Source organism: Heteronotia binoei, chromosome 3, assembly GCF_032191835.1.
Source record: "Heteronotia binoei isolate CCM8104 ecotype False Entrance Well chromosome 3, APGP_CSIRO_Hbin_v1, whole genome shotgun sequence".
NCBI lineage: Eukaryota > Metazoa > Chordata > Lepidosauria > Squamata > Gekkonidae > Heteronotia > Heteronotia binoei.
The window spans coordinates 40,458,312-40,474,406 of NC_083225.1; the positions used below are offsets into that span (position 1 = coordinate 40,458,312).

At 45.0% G+C, this 16,095-nt stretch overlaps 1 protein-coding gene across 1 annotated transcript in view; it reads left to right on the forward strand.

Annotated features, from left to right (window-relative positions):
- Positions 1–4,104: 4,104 nt before the first annotated feature.
- The window catches only part of CLYBL (citramalyl-CoA lyase), a 288,779-nt gene continuing 276,788 nt past the window's right edge, over positions 4,105–16,095 (forward strand). The window contains exon 1 of the mRNA XM_060233663.1: positions 4,105–4,222. Within this exon, the coding sequence (XP_060089646.1) occupies positions 4,134–4,222 (89 nt within the window). The 5' untranslated portion in view covers positions 4,105–4,133. The remainder of the gene's footprint in view (positions 4,223–16,095) is intronic.

Sequence of the window (16,095 nt, forward strand, 5' to 3'; positions counted from 1 at the left end):
GAATCCCATATCCTGGAAATATCTAGGGGCTAATATATCCTCAAATTTAAAGTATATCAAGCATATAAACTATGATAGTTTCATTAAACTAAAACAATGACTGAATTGACAAAACTTAATCTAACGTGGAAGATGCAAATTCATCTAATTAAAATAATATTTCCTAATCTTGTTTCTATTTCAAACGCTCCCTACATTAATTTCTAGATAACAGTTGGATTTATGGCAACAGTTGTTACATAGGTTTATTTGGAATAAGAAGAATGCTAGAATCCCTTCTCAGACTCATGCAGCCCGTAAACAAAGGAGGGTTAAATGTCTGAATCTTTATTATGAAGTAGCCCAAATACAAAATATAGTACACTATTTAGGACCCGCCAATGGCTTCAGATAGAAGAGCCCTGAAGTACCCTTAGAAGACTTAGCGTAGCAAACAGCAAGACCAAAAGGAACAAAGCAGAACCCCTTTCTTACAACTACACTTCAAACTTGGGATAACAGAAAGAAAACCTTGGCTTCAGAAATTTCACCAGCTTCTATAATAATAGGCCGAGCCTTCTTCCCACCTGAACAAGACATAGGCGTATATAATACTGGGGGGGGGGGTGTGTGTGTGAGAAATATCTACCGATTAGAAGACTTGTCTGAAAACGGAACATTAAAAAGTAGGTCATTACTAAAAAAGATTATGGGAGAAAGTAAAATTTTACTGGTTCCAATATCTGCAGTTACTGCCTTTGCTTCAGACACTAGTTATTTGTCAAACTGAAATCTGCGAGGCTAATACTAAATGGACAAATTTATTGTAAATTCAGTTATATACCAAACTTCTAAAGACAACTCTCTTTTGGCTTCCTCGTATACTAAGAAGTGGCAGAGAGAAATTAAATTAATATCTCTATAGACAACTGAACATCTTTTTGGGCAATGTACCCTCTTAAGTCAGCATCTACTGACATTGAAGAACTAGTTTATAAAATTACGAGCCTGTGGTATCTCATGCCCTCTTATCTTCATATCACATCTGAACACTCAGGTCTATGCTAGAAAGGATGTGGCACCCACTGTGAGCGGACGTGCCTGAAAATCAGTTTATTTTGGGACAAGATCTTGAGAGGGGTAAAATTAATCACACAATTAAAAAAAGGTCTGTCCCTTTGGAAAAAATTCCTTCTACCAAAGCTTAGCAAGCAATGTTCTCTCCCTCTCCCTTCCCCCCCCCCCTCCTCTACCAGCACACAGCCAATGAGGAATGAAGTTGCAGTGGGAGCCAGGCCTTCAGATGCTGAGGACCCTGTTGACTTCAGCCAGGGAGACCAATCTGAAAATACCGCTAGGATTGACAAGTGGATGCTTTTGATGCTCCTGCTCGAGACTTTCCCTTTAATCTGTGTTATAAATTGGATTGCATAAAAGATGCTTTATGAGCACAGAATCTTGCAAAAGTACATTTCCTGATAGGCAGCCACGTTAGTCAGTAAAAGCAAAATGAAACAGGAGTCCAAGGATACTTTAAAGAGTGCCAACATTTATTCCAACGTATGTCCTCTTAAGTCAGAGCTCATTTCTCAAGATGCATACACTGCACTCCTATTGTGAATTTATGCTCCAGACATATGTACACAGGGCCAGCCCTAGACTGTTGGCACCCCAAGCAAGGCTAATTTCTTGCACGTGCCCCCCCCCCGCACTGATGTCACTGAGTCACAATTTGGCACCCCCAGAAGGCTGGTGCCCTAGGCAGTTGCCTAGTGGCAGGGTCAGTCTTGCATGTGCAAACTAGCCTAAAGACTTGACCTCCTGATATATGACTTTTATGCTACTGATGGGAACGTCTTTTCACCTGGCAGCATTTCACTATATGGCAATTGCATCTTTTTGCAGCCATTCAGAGCTTCATCTCTAGATGACTTACTGGAAACCACACCCTGAGCTGGAAGGAGGTGATGTGTAGGGGAATTGAGACTACAATCCTATGCAGACTTATGCCAGTTTAAGCCCATAGAAACTGATGAGTTATACTGGAGTAACTCTGCATAGGATTGCACTGTGAGTTATGAATCAAGCTAATTTTTTTAAAGCTCTCACTCAGCCATGAAGACACTACTTCAGCAACCCATTTTCTCTCATCCGCCCTCCAGACGGAGACCTAGTCTGCTGTACTGGTTGAACTAGGACTGGGGAGACCCAAATTCAGACCACTCTGCCATTGAAGTTCACTGGGTGACTTTGGGTCAGTCATTCTGTCTCAGCCTGATATTTTTTATTTATTTATTTATTTTTATTTATTCGGGATTTATATCCCGCCCTTCCCACAAGTGGCTCAGGGCGGCTTCCAACAATTGATCAAGCATAAAATTTAAACAATTTTAAGTATAAAACAATTAGATACTTAAACATTTAAAACCTTAAAAACCAGTAACATTTCAATTTCATAAAAACAATTAAACCTTAAAAACCAGTAACATTTCATTTCGTATAAACAGATGGCTGGCCAGTTACATCAAGTTTTCATCCCAGCTAGGTGTAAGCTAGCCGGAAGAGGGTCGTCTTACAGGCCCTGCGGAACTGAACCAAGTCCCGCAGGGCCCTCACCTCTTCCGGCAGCTGATTCCACCATGTGGGGGCCATAACGGAGAAAGCCCTTTCTCTGGTGACTTTCAAGCGGGCTTCTTTTGGCCTGGGGATAGGGAGGAGATTTTGTGTTCCTGACCTCAGTGCTCTCTGGGGAACATGTGGGGAGAGACGGTCCTTCAGGTAGGCAGGTCCCAGGCCTCACAGGGTGGTTGAGAGGATAAAACTGAGGAGGGGGAAGGCAGCATATGTCATCCTCAGCTTCTTGGAGGAAGAGTGCAATAATTAAGTACTAAATACAACAAAAAAAGTTACTTACTGGGTTGTTGTGGGCATTACAAGATTACACACATCTGTTATTCTCCAGCCTATGTAAAACTGTTTTGGAGGGCATTTTACATTTTTTTTAAATAAAACCCACAGTTATATGGCTATAACTAAATAGTCCAGGAAGGCACTCGTAAAGGAAATGGGACTGTGAAATATATCACTATGATAGCAGTTTGTGAGTTTAGGCAAAAGTTGGGTCTAGATCATTTTGAATTCATATGCTTTTTACATTGAAACAAAATGAAACCAACATATTATAGATCATGTTTTAATAACCTATAGGCAGCACCACAAGAATTATGCATCCTCCGACATGTACCACCATGGCACAAAAACATAGTTACAAAGGCTAGCTCCTCATTATTTTTGTGTTGAGTCACCCCAAATGCAGTCAAGTCATGTCCATAGCCACAGATTACACCAGAAGAAGCATGGAACCCCTTGTGGCACTGTCATGGCACAAAAACATGGTTCTGAAGCACAGATTGTCATGGATCTCATATGCTTTTTACATTGAAACAAAATGAAACCAACATATTATAGATCATGTTTTAATAACCTATAGGCAGCACCACAAGAATTATGCATCCTCTGACATGTACCACCGTGGCACAAAAACATAGTTACAAAGGATAGATCCTCATTATTTTTGTGTTGAGGCACCCCAAATGCAGTCAAGTCATGTCCATAGCCACAGATTACACCAGAAGAAGCATGGAACCAATCACATATAATGCCCATGGCCACTGCTTGCAGCACAAAAATCTGACATTATCAGTTACCACCCCTGATATAAGTGAAGAACAGCTTTGGGCACTTAGGGCCTAAGCATGCTGAAGCATTCGGTTCTCCAAGTGGCGATGGGGACTGTGAACAAGTCCAAGGAGTAGAAGCACCAATTTTCATACTGGTTCTGTACCCTGCCACGGTCAGCATTTCGCACTAGACCTTTAATCCTGGTTTAGCTCTGTCCCCAAACTGACATTCTACTGTAGAATCAGAGAAACCAACTCTATGCCTCTCTGATTTTAGTGTAGAATGTCAGTTTGGGGAAAGGGCTAAACCAGGATTAAAACTCTAGTGTGAAACTGCTTCAGGTCTGAGCCCCGCACTGAACCTGCTTGCCTGATCCCCGCCTCAGCGCACGAATGGGAGGCCACCGTTCCCTTCTTTCCACTGCGCGGCCAATGGGAAGTGGCGTGGGGCGGGGTGACGGCGACGCCGGAGAAATGATGGCGGCCGGGACGACAACCGTGACGGGGCCAGGGCTGCGGCGTCTCTTGGCGGCGGGTTCGAGCCTGAGGAGGCGGAGATTAGTGTGAGTGACGCTTGTGCAAAAAGAAGCCGAGCGCGCGCCCGGTCGGCCGTCTGCACGCGCGCAGCTCCGTCTCCCGCAGGAACTGCAAAGGGAGAGGGCACCCGCCACGCTTCCTTCACCCCTTTCCAATTCGCAGGCTTTGCCCTTGTAGCTGCCACCAGCCCCCACGTTTCCAAATATCACACGCGCACAGGAGGTCTCGCCCATGTACTCTGTATTAATTAACCCGGAACTGCATGCAAACACTAAGTAGGAGCCCTAAAAAGGGCCAGGTGGGTAGTCGTGTTGGTGTGAAGCAACAGAACAAAGTTTGAGTCCAATGGAACCTTTAAGACCAACAAAGTTAAATTTTAAGTATAACCTTTCGTGTGCATGCACAAACGAAAGCTTATACCTAGAATTAAAGATCCAGGTCGGTAGAAACGTTCCTTCTAAGTTGAGTTAGTGTGAGCTAGCTCTGTTTTTTTTAGCCTCCAGATCACACATTTTTGTCTTAGCTCAGGAAGGATGGCCCCAGAGCAAACTAATTTATGCAGTAGCCAAATGGCTCACTCACAACTTTAATGCCAGTAACTCATGAAGTAGAATTTTTGCTCACAAGACTTCACAGCGTAGAGGGAGCACTGGTGGATAGTGGTGTTGGTCTGAAGCAACAGCAAAATTTGAGTCCATTTGCACCTTTAAGCCCAATAAAGTTTTATTCAAGGTATAAACTTTTGTTTGTATGCACTCACTTCTTCAGATACAATGAAATGGGAGAAAATTTTACCCAGAATTAAAGGTGTTGGTCTTGAAGGTGCCACTGGACTCAAACTGTGTTTCCTAGAAAGGGTGCATGGCATAGCAGGCCAGCTCCACAAACAATGTTGTTGTAAGTGAGACACTCCAGTGGTTCAAGGAGCTCTGTGACCAGTTTGTATTGAGAGCACACAAATGGAGGTTATTGGCAGCAAGTTGGGAACAGGAGTCTTGTTAGTCTGGACAGAGTTTTAAATTCTAGAATAAACTTTCATGGACTTGAGACTACTTTGGCTGCATCTGTATATTGTTGGATATGGGGCTATTGTTGCAGTACAGCAGTCATTGCCAAATGGATTCTCTAGTCTGCAAAGAGAAATCCATGTGTGTGTGAACTTCCAGTGGTTCGTGGATTGCGTGTAATGGATCTTATGAGGAACCACTACATGCATCTAATGATACAGGCTATAGTCTCCTGGTGTTTCTGGTAATTTTTTTTTTTAATTTTAATCTTTAAATTGCCACAAGATTAACATTTTATTTATGCAGCACCAGAGTAACAGGAATACCCCTCAGGAATTGACAGCTGTATAATTAATGACTATAACTACAATTGTCACCTGTTTAAGGGCCTGATTCTGTGTATGACTCCTGTGTCTCCTTTAAGAGTAACAAAGTTTAATTCTGGGTATAAGTTTTTGTGTGCATGCACATCTGGGTGGGGTGGACTCACCCTCTCTCTGCCTATTTGTAAGGTCTTCTGTAAGGAATTCTGTTTCTTTAGAAGTTTGCATGCGCAGGACCGCTTACACTGTCCCTGAATTACACTGTGTTGGTCTTAAAGGGGCCACTGGCCTCAATCATTGTTCTGTTCCTTCAGACCAATATGACTACCCACCTGATTCTGTGCTTGTTTACTTAGAAGCAAGTCCCACAACCTCAGTGGTGCTGACTCCCATTCCAGAATGCAGCCTGAAGTAAAGATTCTTGGAAGTGAATCCCGTTTAGATAATTGGATTTACAGTGGAATCAGGACTGAAGCCTCAGCAGTGATTAAGCACCTAGATTTATTATTGCACCTTTAACTAGTCAAAGAAGAGGCTGTCTGATATAGTTTATATTTCATATCCTGTTCCACCAGTTCTAACATAACCATGCCTTTCATCATATAAAATTTGTGTTCACTAACCAGTAAACTAAAACGTTAGTTGCTCACAATTCTGTTTCAACCCACTATGATATGTAGCTCCACTATAATCTTTTCAAAAACCTACCATTTTTGCAACTGTGGTAATGATGACCCCCTCTCCCCACACACTTTTAATGCATGTATCTGTCTGTATGATGTCGGAAGCTAATCCACATTAGCGAACGTGTTAAAGTGTGTTCATACCTTCCTTTGGCTATGGGAGTTCTGTGAAAACTGAATTCTCCATCCCCAGCTATAACACAGAGGCCATCTCATTAGGAGTAGAAAAGAGCAAGAGCACCTTAAAGACTAACAAAATTTGTGGCAGGGTATGAGCTTTTGTGAGTCACTGCTCACTTCTTCAGATATCTTCAGGTACCCATTTAAAGGCTGCCATCAAATATCCGAAGAAGTGAGCAGTGACTCACAAAAACTCATACCCTGCCACAAATTTTATTGTCTTTAAGTAGCTAATGGACTCTTGATCTTTTCTCCTGCTACACACAGACTAACACGGCTATGTTGGAGCAAGAATCTACATAAACCCAGTCTGACAGCTACAGTATGACAGCTGGTGATCTAGCTGCCAGGCTAGGTCACAGTGACCTGATCAGCAGACCGGCTTGAGCCGGCAGAAGCCAAGTGATGCAATCTGCTGAGTCAGCACGGCCAGGATTGGCTGCTTGGACTATATATGATCTGTGTGTGCATCACACAGGTCTCTCCCTGTGAGATGGTGGTTAGGCGAAGCACTTTGTCCGTGGAGGTGATATTGTATAGACTGCACAAGAGAGCACTTGTTGTGTATATATGTTAATACACCTTTTGGCACTAGTTGCACGTGTCTGCCTGATTTTCTTTCCTGAAGCCCTGTGTCGGGCAAGTCATCTCCCTCACTCTGCTACTCCCGCTCCGACAGGGTTATGGGCCCAGCACGCTTCCGCTGCGCGGAGGAGAGAGTTGAGAGTTGAGCTGACTGTGAGTTTGGAAAGAGCCGGAGGCGAGGAACGCCGGTGAAGGACACAGAAGCACCACCGTTCTCTGTTTGAGAGCCAGAGGGACGTCGGCAGCCAGCCGTGAGGAGGAGTCGGCACGATGGCTCAGCAACAGCTTGGAGTAGCCGTTGAGAAGCTCACCTCAGCCAACTACGCGGTGTGGAGCCTGAGAATGCAACACTACCTCAAGCGTGAAGGGCAATGGCTGTTCGTGAGTAACCCCCCTGCTGACTTATCTCCTGCCGAGACTGTGTTATCGGATAAGGCACTGGCCAACATAGTGCTGTCTATAGGAGATGACCAGCTGGTTTATGTGCGAGGGAAGGACACTCCCAAGGCTGCCTGGGACGCGTTGAGTGCGGTGCATGTTAGCACCACTGCTGGCTCCCTCATGGCCTTGACAAGGAGGATGTTCCGCACCGTTATGCCGGCTGGAGGGTGTGTGAAAGATCACATCAAACGGCTAACGGACTGTTTCGTTGAGCTGGAGGCAAGAGGCAAGACTGTAGCTCCAGACGACAGAGTGTACGTTTTGCTGTCGTCGTTGCCACCTGAGTACACTCCCCTGATAACTTCTCTGGAGACGGTGGACGTAGCGACCCTGACCATGGAATACGTCTGTGCCCACCTGCTTGACTTCCAAGAGAGAATTGCGGCCGTGAGCTGTCCGGGGGTGTCGGCCAGGCAGCGTGCTGTTATCGGTGTGTCCGGGAAGACAGCCAAGAACGAGCCAGCTTTTGCTGCTGGCAGGCGTCCGAAGGTGGAGGAAGTGGAGCCGACTGCGTTTGCAGTCCGTCGCTGCTATGGATGCGGGTCGTCGCAGCACCTGCTCCGAGCTTGCCCTGAGAGGGAGAAGAGGCGGGGGCGTGTGCGGCGAGAGCGGAGGACCGCCAGCCCGTGTGAGGAAGCAACCCGGCTGGTCACGTCTGCAGTAGAGAGCACAGGGTCTGCTTGGATTTTAGACTCCGGGGCAACGAGCCATCTCTGCTGCGAGAAGGAGTTGTTGAAAAACATTGACAGTCCTGAGCATAAGTATGTGAGATTGGCTGATGGGACCACTGCCAATTCTGTTTGCTCAGGCAATGTGGAATTTCCTGCACTGAAATGTATGTTGCAAAATGTGTTGTATGTACCCTCACTGCAGTCTAACCTGTTGAGTGTTAGCACACTGCTTGACCAGGGATACCAGGTGAGATTTGAGAAAACCTGCTGCAAAATCCTGGGAGGTGGGGGAAAGTTGCTTGTGACAGGAAAGAGGGAAGGTAAACTGTATGTGGTCCAGAGTGATTGTGCCCAGGTGGCCCAGGTGTCGAATGAGCCTGTGCACAATAATTGTATACATTTGCTCCATAGGAGACTTGGGCACTGCGGATTTAGGGCGTTAAAGAAAACCCTGGAGCTTGTGCCTAGTTTGAAAGTAAATCCTTGCAAATGTTACTTGGATTGCCAGGTCTGCAAGAAGACCAAAAGCAAGGCGTGTGCTGTTGCTAAAGAAAGCTCAAGGGAAAGCACACGAGCCCTGGAACTAGTCCATTTAGACGTTATTGGCCCATTGCCAAAGAGTCTGTCGGGGAGGAGATACTGCTTGGTGGCCACCGACGACCACACGAGGTACGCGTGGGTTTTCACCATGGTGCATAAGTCTGAGGTGTATAAGACATTCACCAAGTGGGTCAAAGCAGTGGAGAGACAATTAGGGGTTAATCTCCTAGCTGTACAAACCGACAGAGGGGGGGAATTCTTATCTAACCAGATGAAACGTTGGCTGGAGAACAAGGGCATTGCCCACCGTCTGACGAACCCAGCAACGCCCCAAGAACATGGGCTATCCGAGCGAACAGGCGCCGTGTTACAAACATTAATGCACAGCATGCTCGAGGATGCAAAGCTGCCAATTCGTTATTGGGCGGAAGCGATGCATTGCTCGGCATACGTACATAATAGGGTTTGGTGTAAGCCTGTAAATGATTTGCCTTATAAGCGGCTATATAACCACTGCCCAGATTTGAGCTTTCTGAGGGTATTTGGAACCCAAGCCTGGGTGAATATTCCTCTGAAACATAGAAGGAAAGGAGGTGACCGGGCAGTGAGCCTAACCTTTCTGGGCTACCAGCCAGAAACCAAATCATATCGCTTTTGTGATAAGCGGGCGAAGCTAACCTTTAGTAGGTCCGCTGGATTTAGTGAGTCCAGCTGGGCAAGATTGCACTCTACGGAAAGAGACCTGGGAATGCTGCCAAGTACTGATAAGAATGTTGGAGCGCAGCCCAGAAGCCCAGCCCAGGAGGTGGCACCCAGTGGGGCTGGAGAAGGTGAGCCGAATCCTGGCACAGGGCCACGGGTGTCGGCTAGAGCCACAAAAGGCATCCCTCCTGCTAGATACGGGTTCCCAAGTGCAAACCAAGTCAGCACCCCTGAACCGGAAACATACGAGGAGGTGCTGAAGCTAGATAGTAAAGAAAGGCTAGCATGGTTTGCCGCAATGCAGAAGGAATATGATTCCTTGCTGAAAAACAGAGTGTTTACTGAGGTGCTAAGGCCGGGCAACCGGAACATTATCTCCTGTAGGTGGACCTACCGGTTAAAGAAAGACGCAAACGGAGCCGTGCAACGAAAGGCCAGGTTAGTGGCCAGAGGGTTCAGCCAAAGGAAGGGATTGGATTATCAGCAAGTGTTTGCCCCCACTTTAAAAGCTGAAACCCTCAGGGCAGCATTGTGTAAGGCTGGAAGTACGGGGCAACAAGCCCATCACTTTGACTTCGAGACAGCCTATTTGAACTCCCCCTTAGACCAGGAGCTGTTTATGGAACAAATCCCCGGTTTTGATGGTGGGAGTGGTGTGTTAAAACTGAACAAAGCCTTGTATGGTTTGAAACAAGCCGGACACGCATGGTACAAGTGTTTGAAGTCAGCATTAATGAAAGTAGGATTCAACCAGCATCTGGCAGACCCTTGCATGTTTAGCAGGGTGGTGGGAGAGTCCAGAATGATAGTCCTCATCTTTGTGGACGATCTGATTGTCTTAGTGGACTCCAACCAACAATTAGCATGGTTTCAAGAAACAGCCAGTAAGCTGTTCACTATCAAGCACCTGGGGCCAGTGAGCTACTACCTAGGGGTGGAAATAGCGAGGAGGGCCGATGGTTGTTTTGAACTGTCCCAGAGCAACAAAGTGAGAGCGCTGCTAGCTCAGTATGGTATGAACGAAGCTAGCAGTGTGCAAACACCCATGACCACAGGTTATAGCAAGGAACCTGAAGGTGAGATATTCAAGAATGTACCATTATACCAGTCCCTGATCGGGTCCTTATTGCACCTAGCGTGCTGGACCAGGCCAGATATCAGCTATGCGGTACATATATTGTGCCAGAAAAATGCTGAACCCCACCACAAAGATTGGGTGGCGGCTAAAAGAGTACTACGTTACCTCAGCGGCACAATAGAACGTAAGCTATCCCTCAGAGTAGGAGAAAAACCTGAACTACGCGCCTATGCTGACGCAAGCTGGGGGGACCGGCCCAAGGCAAAATCAACCACAGGAATTGGAATATTTCTGGGAGATGCCCTAGTAGTATGGAAAGCCACCAAGCAGACCCTGGTGGCATGTAGCACGTGTGAGGCAGAGTACGGTGCCATAAACGAATGTGTACTTAACCTAGAGTGGGCAGTACAACTGATGAGGGACTTTAGCATACCTGTAAATTTGCCAGTTTCAGTATATACTGACAACTCAGCAGCCAAAGAACTGACGGAGAACCAAGCTGCTCGAGGGAAAAGCAAGCATATACTTATCAGGTACCAAAATGTGAAGGAAGCAGCGGCTAAAAACCTCATAAAAATAATAAAGTGTACATCGGATGAGAATGCCGCTGATATATTCACGAAATGTTTAACTGCAAGTGAACATGAAAACTGTGTAAAGTGTTTGGGTATACTGGGTTTAAATAGATTAGGAGGTGTGTTGGAGCAAGAATCTACATAAACCCAGTCTGACAGCTACAGTATGACAGCTGGTGATCTAGCTGCCAGGCTAGGTCACAGTGACCTGATCAGCAGACCGGCTTGAGCCGGCAGAAGCCAAGTGATGCAATCTGCTGAGTCAGCACGGCCAGGATTGGCTGCTTGGACTATATATGATCTGTGTGTGCATCACACAGGTCTCTCCCTGTGAGATGGTGGTTAGGCGAAGCACTTTGTCCGTGGAGGTGATATTGTATAGACTGCACAAGAGAGCACTTGTTGTGTATATATGTTAATACACCTTTTGGCACTAGTTGCACGTGTCTGCCTGATTTTCTTTCCTGAAGCCCTGTGTCGGGCAAGTCATCTCCCTCACTCTGCTACTCCCGCTCCGACAGGCTACCCATCTTGATCTAGCTCATTAGGAGTCTTCTTAATTCTGGTCAAATACGGCAGAGTGCATGCTACCATGTGGTAGTTCACTGCAGTGGGGCAGTTAGATGTTGTTAGACTCCGGTCTTCATGGCTGAATCCACCCTCCCCTTTAGATGTTAATGTATATTGAAGTCAGAAGTGTGTCTGCTTTGGGACCTGTGAGCCAGAACCCAGGCCTCGTGTCCCAAAGCACAGTATTTCCTTTGGCTGTAAAATAAAGAAATCAGTATGTTAAAAAAGGCTTGGAAGAGAAAATAAGGTTGAAATACTGGGGTCACGGTACACCACAAACCTTTTCCCTCTTTCTTTTAGACCAGCCTTTCTTTTAGACCAGAGAAGAGCCCCATGACGCAGAGTGTTAAAGCTGCAGTACTGCAGTCCTAAGCTCTGCTCACGACCTGAGTTCAAACCCCGGCGGAAGCTGGGTTTTCAGGTAGCCGGCTTGAGGTTGACTCAGCCTTCCATCCTTCTGAGGTCGGTAAAATGAGTACCCAGCTTGCTGGGGGGAAAGTGTAGATGACTGGGGAAGCCAATGGCAAACCACCCCGTAAAAAGTCTGCCGTGAAAATGTGAAAACAATGTCACCCCAGAGTCGGAAACGACTGGTGCTTGCACAGGGGACCTTTCCCTTTCCTTGATCTATAACAGGGGTGGCCAAATTGTGACTCGGGAGCCACATGTGGCTCTTTCACACATATTGTGTGGCTCTCAGAAGTCCCCACTGTCTCATTGGCTGGCTTGGAAAAGGCATTAAAAAGTCTCTTTAAATCACTTTGCAAAGCCAGCTGGAAGCTTAGAGAATGCATTTAAAGTTAATGTTGCTTTCTTTCCACTCTCCCTCCCTCCTCCCATCTATTTGCCCCCCTTCCTTCCTCGTGGCTCTCAAACATCTGACATTTATTCTATGTGGCTCTTAGGTTAAGCAAGTTTGGCCACCCTGGTCTATAACCTCTTTATCTTGATATTGATTCATGAGTTTTGGGGTCCTAAATGGAAACTAAAAGTAGAGGAAGACTTGTGGAGGTTGGAGTATTTGCAAGTTGTCAACACTTCAATCATGACAGAGTTAAACAGGATGTTACCTAGCTAAGCTGTAACCAATAAGAAGTAGAGAAGATTTCCCAGGTTAGAGTCGGTGGTATTCAGGGTAATTGCTGTGATCTGTAGTCTTGTCATTGGCTGATCAGTATATTGGTTTGAAGATGTGGTTTTGGTCACTCACACACTTGTTTGATGTTATATAGCAGAATTTCTGTTCTTTGTTCGGAGAACTGGTAGGAAAGGAGTTGCCATCTTTAGCTTTTAGCCATATAGATAATCATATAACCATTAAGACATAGCTCTAGAAAGTTAAAATGTACTTTCTTGGGTTTTTTCCCAAATGTAAACCTCCCTTTTCCAGACACAAGGCCTGTTCAGACGCACAGTTTAATAAGTTGTCGCTGCTGTTTCCTACCGGTTTAAAAATGGTTGATGAGACAGCAACATCTGCCTCCCGGTAGTCAACCGTTTTCAGCCCCCTCCAATCCTTTTCCAAATTGGATTATTTTGTTACCTGCTGCTTTGTGGTGTTTTTTGAGTTGTCCGGTTTCATCTTGTAGTTTTCTCTGTCTGGATAGTTCTGCTGCGATATTAACCAGCTTCCAGATGTCTGAAGGCTGTCCCAGAGCAAAAGGAACTTCAGACATCCAGTTTACGGTTGCCTTTTTTTTTTTTTACTAAGCGATATGTGCAAAACTGCATAACCACATAATGTTTTTTTACCTATGCACATGCTCTTATGAGCATAATAGTGGTGGGAACAAAAAAAAGAACTGCATGGTACTGTCGTGTGGACGGCAGAAGACGGTTTCATCATGGAGTGATTCAAATTGCAGTATGGCTGTCTGATCGATAATATCCAGAACAAAAATATTCAGAACAGAACCGGGTCAGTTTAACATGGATTCAACATGCTGTGTGAACAGGGCCACATATTATTTTTACTTTAATGTTCAAACACAATCAGTGTGGCTGTCCTTTATTTACCTCGCTCTGCTTAATTAACCAACATGGAGAAAGTTGGGAAAGTTTAATTTAGACTGAAATCTCCGTTACGGTGACTAGAACATAAGTTGGGTGCTTCTGAGTCAGCTAGTCCAGTTGCAGTACACAGATTACAGCAGAGGCAAGTTGATAGCTGGAAGTGGGCAGGGTTAATTTGGTTTTGTATGATGAGGTGTCATTTTGTGGGCAAAGCTATGCCATAGGCCAGGAGTGCCCAAACTTGCTCAACACAAGAGCCACATAGAATAAATGTCAGATATTTGAGAGCTGCAAGATAGGAACATCAGAGGTAGGTAGGTAGGAAGGAAGGAAGGAAGGAAGGAAGGAAGGAAGGAAGGAAGGAAGGAAGGAAGGAAGGAAGGAAGGAAGGAAGGAAGGAAGGAAGGAAGGAAGGAAGGAAGGAAGGAAACTAGATGGGGGAGGGAGAAGTGGAAAGAAAACAACTTTAACTTTAAATGCATTCTCTAAGTCGCTGGCTGACTTGGCTTGGATAAGTGATCTGAAGAGAGAAATGCCTTCTCCACAAGTTGACTGATGGGGTGGTAGGGGCTTCAAAAGCCACACAACATGTGTGAAAGAGCCACAGTTTGGCCACCCCTTCCCTAGGCTATGGTCCTTTCCTTTATATCACCCCTACAAAGAGCTTATAACAAAAAATTAGTGGGAAATGGAAAGAATGGGAAGAGTTGGATGTTCGTTCCTTTGCCCCCCAAATGACCGGTAGCAATTAGTGCCTGCCTAAAAAGTGGACACCAGGGCTGTTTTTCTTTAAATTGGACACTGGAGGGTGCTAATGCAATGGAAGCTGAACTAGACCTCATCATATTAGCAGCAGTGCTTTCTTTGTTAATTATCAGTAAAACATTTCTCTGTGACAATCATTTTAGTAAGTAGAAGCCTTGGTCAAAAACAGTAATATCCTATGAAATTTGGCTTTCATTTGGAAATGCTGCTTGTTTGAAACGTCTCTGAAAATATTAATAAGAGCATACTGAATTACTTGTTGACGGAAGTTCTTTTTACATTAGTTTTATTATTAGATAGTAAAAAAATGATAAAAGCATGGTTATTTAGCAGACTGTTGGCATTGTATCAATATTAGCAAATCCCAGTGAGTGGTATTCCAAATATTGTTCAAAATCAGAAACATTTGTTGATGCTCTCAAACTGTGGTTCTTATTCTCAGTGAAATTCTTTTGCAAAACTACATTCTTATTATGGTGAGGCGCTTGTTTGGAGGCTGGTGGCTGTCCTACCACACAGGGTTGTTGTGAGGATAAAATGGAGGAGGGGTGAACAATGTAAGCTGCATTGGGTTCCCATAGAGAAGAAAGGCAGGAGACAAATGATGTAAATAAATAACGTTTTAGAAATCAGTTGTTCCTCTGCTATACAGAGTATGGAAGGGTTTGGGGGCAGGTTTTTGTGCTGTGCAGCTGAAGTGAGAAGTAATGCGGGAAGTTATGATGAATCTGAAAGAGGAATGATGAGGGGAAGGTTTTGACGAAGCAGAGTTGTTCTTTGGATTGTACTGGTGTCTCCAGTTATGCTAATCTGTAGTTTGGACATGCAGATTTGAACCAAGGAGTAAGCATGTCTGTCACATGTAGCTTATGGTATCAGGTGTGCTAATTCTCTCATATTACAGAGTTGTGTTTTAAGGGTTGTAAAATCTGACAAAATTTCCTAGTTGGTGCCATAGGCTTAAAACTGCTTTAATTCACACACTGTCTACAGTAGGGATCCTCAGTGGGTGCCATAGTACCTGCCAATGCCTTTCCTATTTCCCACCAAGTGTATTTAGAAAGTGGGCCAGGCATGGTGGAACTTTTGTCTGGAAAGGTTTCTGATTGGCCAATGGAGATTTGATTGGCTTTGCAGATTTTTTAAAATGTTGCTTTTGCTGTAGCTTCCACCACCGAAAGAGGATCTTCACTGTGGATCCGAAGATAAGCCAAAGCAGCCATTCACCTCCTGTGGCAGCCATTTTGCATCAGCCATTTTGTGACTGCAGCCACCATGTTGTGTCAGTATTCCAGAGGTGACCACAGGATCAAAAAGGTTGGGGACCCCTTCTCTAGGGAATGACAGGAACTCTAATTCAGGGACTGGGGTCTAGAGATCTCAGATAGAAAGTTCTTAAGCTCTGTGGCCAAAGGACATTTCCCAGGATTCTTTGGGAGAAGACAAGACAGTTAAACTAGGACAAATAAAACTAAGAGGCTTTATGATGTGCTCTTGAACTTCACTCGGAAGCTGAGAGGCCTTGCTGAGATCCAAAATGCTGCTGCATTGAACCTCCCATGTCTTATGTTTCCCACAATGACTCTGATGTTCTGTTCATTTATTTGATTTTCACCATTTCACACCCAAAATTCTTTATTTGGTGCTTCTTCAGCCCTTAAAAATTAACCATTGTCCTGTCCTAATTTTGTCATTATTGAGTGCTACAGATGTCTGTTATTGTTTTCTTTTTTCTTTTGTGTCATGAATAAGTCCTGATCAGCTCT